Raw genomic sequence first — 5,218 nt, 5'->3', positions numbered from 1 at the left:
TGGAATTAACTTTTAGTATAATTAAATAAGGAAAGATAATTAATGATAAAAAGAAATTAATTGCGTCAATTAAATTAGGAGAGTGATTCACACTCTCTTATCAACGCAAATACTATTAATCAAATACCTTTATTTATTATATATAATATTTTAGTTACGTAGCATTGCCCATAATTTGTGCCGACGTTTCTTTACTTGCAATTAATATCTCCAATATGAAATCAATGAGCAAACAATGCCAAAGACTGAAAACGTGTCCTAAAAAGATATTAGCAGCAAATGAAACAATGTCTAGGGACCGTTGAACATGTTACTACAAACAAACTATAATTATAATGATTTGATGTAACATAGTGTTCCATTTGACGTCCGTGGAGGGGACATCTGGTGTAGGCTTCAGTTAAAGCAACCTATCAATAAATTAATTAATGAGTAAAAATAAAGAATTATATTATTTCTAATTAGTTTTTATTCAATATTGACAATTTGCGGGTCAAAGTCAGTGACTATATAGCTCATAAAATTTTATGTTACAGATGGCAGCAAAGCATTGAGAGTCTTTTTCTTTCCAATAATCACGCAAGAAACAATGTTTAAGACGTTTTAATTCCATCAATCTTGTCGCTTCTACTTTCTTTGTTGTTGAATTTGGGAACTTCTGCCACTTTACAGTTTACACTACTTTACAATGTTACTCTTCAATTTGAAGCACAATGAATAACATAAATGTATAAAACAGAATATATATAACAACTTTACAATATTTCAATTTCATTTATAATATGGTTTGACTAGTACACCTTGCTTTTCTCAATTCTATTTACAGATCAAGTTAGAATACTACAGTCTACAGAAACACATAAGCTCTAAAATATAGAACAAAATAAAACGATTTGCAGCAAAGATATTTTACAGTTGCATCTGGTACAGTCTCCATCCGTTTCATACCAACAAGGTGTTTCACTTTTCTTGTACACTCATAAATCAATGTATATATACAAATTGCATCCAAATACATTGATTTATGAATGTACCAGAAAAGTTATAACGACTTATCAATATGAAAATGACAGGTTACTTAGCAGGTTTGCTGTGAGATTAATAGTGTTGTTATCTGTATAGGGCACCAATCCATTCAAAAGGGAACAATGCCCAAACCATGGATCACTCCCAGCCCATCAACATATTCCATACACCTTTCTCAATCTTGTTCCTTGGAAGCGGCGATCCCTCCCCTTCATCCAGCAAGATTCTATAAACTTCCCATTCCCGGTCTCCGATCGCATGTCTTCCGATTTCAGCCTGTCAAAACAATCAGTTATCAGTCAGAAAATTGGCATGCTGCAAATGATCAATGCAAGAACTTGGGAAGGGGGATGTGAAAATTTTGAACTAAAAGATAGGAAGCAATGACGCAGCATAGATTTGATCATTACCGAAAAGATGCATATGCCTAGCATTTTAAGTGCAAGAGTAATATCATGAAACACAAGAGGCCGTCCCTTGTCGGACAACTCCACGGGGTTTGCGACCAGTAGCTCCGTATCAGGGCCCCTGCTCACAACAGTGACTTTGAGAGGACGGAGTAGCTCGGTCCTAAGGCGAGCAGACAAAGACTTCTGCTTGCTCGAGTCGACAATCTTTTTGCCATCTGCTTGCATGATGAACAAGTCAAGCTCACATTTTCCTCTAGGTTTTGTCATGAAGCGTCCATAAGAAATCTGTTAAAGTGACAAAGCACTGTTCAAGCAACATGCCGAGGGAGAAGAATATGTACTTTTTGCAATTCATATACAATAACCTGTATCACTTCAACCAAAATCGGGTGTTTGGAATGTTGTATCATTTATGTTTCAAATGGCTATACCTGAATATTATAGTCCTTCAGAGTTCGCATGATGTCATAAAGAAGACCTTTGTGGTCTTGGCACATAATTTGGACAAGTGTGTGGGAAGGACTCAGTAAATTGTCCATAACAATGGAGATAGAATCTGATGTGAAAACCCCACCTCGACCAGGATCGGGCAATTCCAAATTGAATATATCTTCTGTGATGGCAGTTGGAAGAAATGAGGATGCTTGAGAGCAAGCAGCAATTTCTGGACCAACCAATTCAATTTCAATTGAAATTAACGCATCCTTCAAAGTATCTGTCAACTGTTGAATCGTGTCGTCCCTTCTTTTTGGTGTATGCAGAAGTTCCCTGATATATACACAATTAAGGAGTAAGCTAGCTAATACCAGCTGGAACTGTCATCAAAATTGTTTGGTATAAAAGTTTTGCAAAACAAAACTTCACAACATGATTAGCTCACTTCCTTGGAAAACCCAAAAATCTATTTATAAGAATGGGACAGGGTAACTACCAGGACAACCATAGTTCATCACAATATTTTACTTAGCTACCTTATTAGCAGCACTCAAGTTCCTTGTATGTTTTAATAAAAGAGTACTTCACAATGGTACACCACATCCAGTCTTAGTAAATAGACTAAGAAACTCGAGTTGAAATAAACAAATAACTAGAGGGTACTCAATCACAATTCACATGGCAAGCCTGTTCCACGAATACTAAAAACAGAAATGTAGAACCTTGTGTCGGTGATGAAAAACAGATCCATCACTTTGCCGTCAGGTGTAGTAGATACCTTCACCTTCTTTATGGTTAACTCTAGCTCACAAAGAACCTCTGTAACATCTGTCCCAACAATAAAGAGATTCAATTAGTCTATTTCCTCAAGAATCAATGATGGTGTAAAAAAAAAAAAAGAAAAAACTAGATAACTTCTAATCAATATACACAATGAAATTTTAGAATTAGAAATGTTTTAGACTATAACAACAACATTTGCCAATCTAAACCTGTGAGTTTACATTCGATTTAGTATGATTTTCACAACAATCAAACATAACTCTTATTGTCTAGGATAGAAAATATAGAAAACACCGAAATAGAGGAAATTTTGTCCTAGGACAGAGATATTTTGCATGTTTCTGTATCTATTTGCTTCTCCTGAAAAGTCAACAATTTTAGAGTTACCAATTTACAAATAAACAGAGGGTTTCCAAAAAAGGAAGAGGGGAGGGGGGGTCCCTAACTTACCATGCAAAAGGCCTCTACGATCATGGCAACAAAACTTCAAGAGGAAGACATCAGGGGGCTTCGGTGGTTGCTGCAACTCAGAGCGGTAATAAGAGATTCCAGAGGCAGAGGAACAAGAAGGGCATGCCCCAATTAGCCTCTTCTTCAACAAACTCCACCTTGTCTTCTCTCTCCCCACCACCCACAACACTATGTAGCACCATTTCCCATCCGTTGAAACATCTTCCAATATTCCATCAAAACAAAAAAGTGTTATGCCCAAAATGACCTTGCTTGAAGTGTGCATAGATAGTGAAAAATTGGGGGCTTACCTCCTCGCACAATGCTAAGACCAAAGAAGAGAATGATGCGGCACAAATCACAACCAAGACCAGTCTTGTCAGGGCAATTCACGGTTATGACGGTCGGGCCACCTTCTTTGTCTGGCTGCCTTATAATCACCACATCATCCTGTAATATTCCCATCTTCTTCTTCTTCTTCTTCTCTCTAATCCAACGCTATTTTCTAATCTTTCAGGAGTAGTGGTGATTCTTCTGCTGATGTTAAAAGGGTTTTTAATTTTAGTGTGATATACGAGTACTATTACTATTGGTACTGTGCCGAGTAGAAGATGAAGAAGAAGAGGGAGCAGAGAACTGCAACTTTTCTCTCTCTGTCTCTCACTTCGGCTTCACACAATCACACTGCTGTTTATTGCTGAATCCTCTTCCATATTATTTTTTTGTTTCGGATTTATCGAAGGACTGCTGGGTTTGTTTGTTGCGGTAAACGATATATCGTCAAAAGAGATAGAGGATGAGACACGAGTGGCGGAGTGGTAGTGGGATTCTGAATTTAGTAATTTACTGATTAACCGAACCCAACCACCCAACCACCCAACCGTTCCCCCTATTCCCATGAAGAAAAGAAGAAAAAGTGGATAATGAATTACAAATTTCCAATTATCACCTTGCATCTATCTTAAAATAGCATTTAATCTTAATAATGTTGATCTTCTAAATAAAAAAATTGATTGATATGGCTCTGAAAAAATAAATTGATGATTGATGAACGGATTTTTTACTAGTAAAGAATTTTACAATTAAAGTCTCGTTGAAAGTATAGTTTCTAAACCAATAAGAATTCTTTCATACAAAAGTTTTGTTTGTCACTTAAGCAAACCCAATAAAAATAATAACCGAAGTATTTAAACTTCGTGTCGTCTCTCAAAGAATTGCAGGGAGGTATAGTTATTATTGGTTATGGGATTGTATCTTTTTGGGTTTTGAATAATGAACAGGAAAAGTAAATTGCAAGAATTAAAATAATAACTAATAAAGCTCTTAGCAAGGTCTGAGAACTGGACGTCCTATCCTAGTTATCCTTATCAATTGTGATGAGAATTGTTCATTGCTCCCACTTAGTTAACCCTTACTAAATAAAGGAAAGTCGAGTGGACTAATCAATTTGATTCCTCAAGACCTAGTCAACTTCTAAGGAAAGACTAGCTTTAGAGGCATCCAAACTAACTAGCAAATTTCAATTATCAATCAACAAGGAGTTTGATAACTCAAGTATCTACAGTAAATCAATTCAAGCTAAGAATGTAAAAAGCTAGATTAAAATCATAAATATGAAATACTTCAAATTGCATTAAATAGAAAATCAAATTAAACATGAGAATTCATAAACCAAGTAGCAACATAAAGTAATCAATAGGGAAAATAGATAAAGTAGAATACTAAGACAAATAAAAGTAGAAAAGAAACTAAATTAAAGGAACATTGAACCTGGAATTGAGAAGAAATAAACCAAAAACTAAGAGAAATCATAAAACATAGAGAGAGGAGAGAGCCTCTCTCTAGAAACTACATCTAAACCTAAAATTATGTGAATGAAAGTATGATTGTGATTCCCCCATTCTGCAGCCTCTATTCTGTGTTCTCGGGCTTGGAATTAGGCCAAAAAGGAACCCAGAAATTGACCCAGCGCTTTCTGCAACTTTCTGCATGTGGTGTCTGTCACGCGTATGCGTCACTCACACGTGCGCGTCATTTGGCCAAATTCCTTGTCACGCGTACGCGTCGCTCATCTTCTGCGCTAAGCACGCGTGCGCATCGCTGCCAGCTTCTCA

General features: G+C 36.3%; 1 protein-coding gene across 1 annotated transcript; it reads right to left on the bottom strand.

Annotated features, from left to right (window-relative positions):
- On the bottom strand, positions 760 to 3,908 carry LOC107648302 (ACT domain-containing protein ACR10). The gene is made up of 6 exons (XM_016352226.2): positions 3,416 to 3,908; positions 3,105 to 3,326; positions 2,594 to 2,699; positions 1,868 to 2,204; positions 1,437 to 1,721; positions 760 to 1,302 (listed from the first exon to the last, which is right to left on the bottom strand). The coding sequence occupies exons 1-6, from the start codon at positions 3,567 to 3,569 to the stop codon at positions 1,165 to 1,167; spliced, it is 1,242 nt and encodes a 413-aa protein (XP_016207712.1). The 5' UTR covers positions 3,570 to 3,908; the 3' UTR covers positions 760 to 1,164.

The sequence above is a fragment of the Arachis ipaensis genome, chromosome B06, assembly GCF_000816755.2.
Source record: "Arachis ipaensis cultivar K30076 chromosome B06, Araip1.1, whole genome shotgun sequence".
Classification (NCBI taxonomy): Eukaryota; Viridiplantae; Streptophyta; class Magnoliopsida; order Fabales; family Fabaceae; genus Arachis; species Arachis ipaensis.
This window is presented reverse-complemented; position numbering and strand designations above follow the sequence as displayed.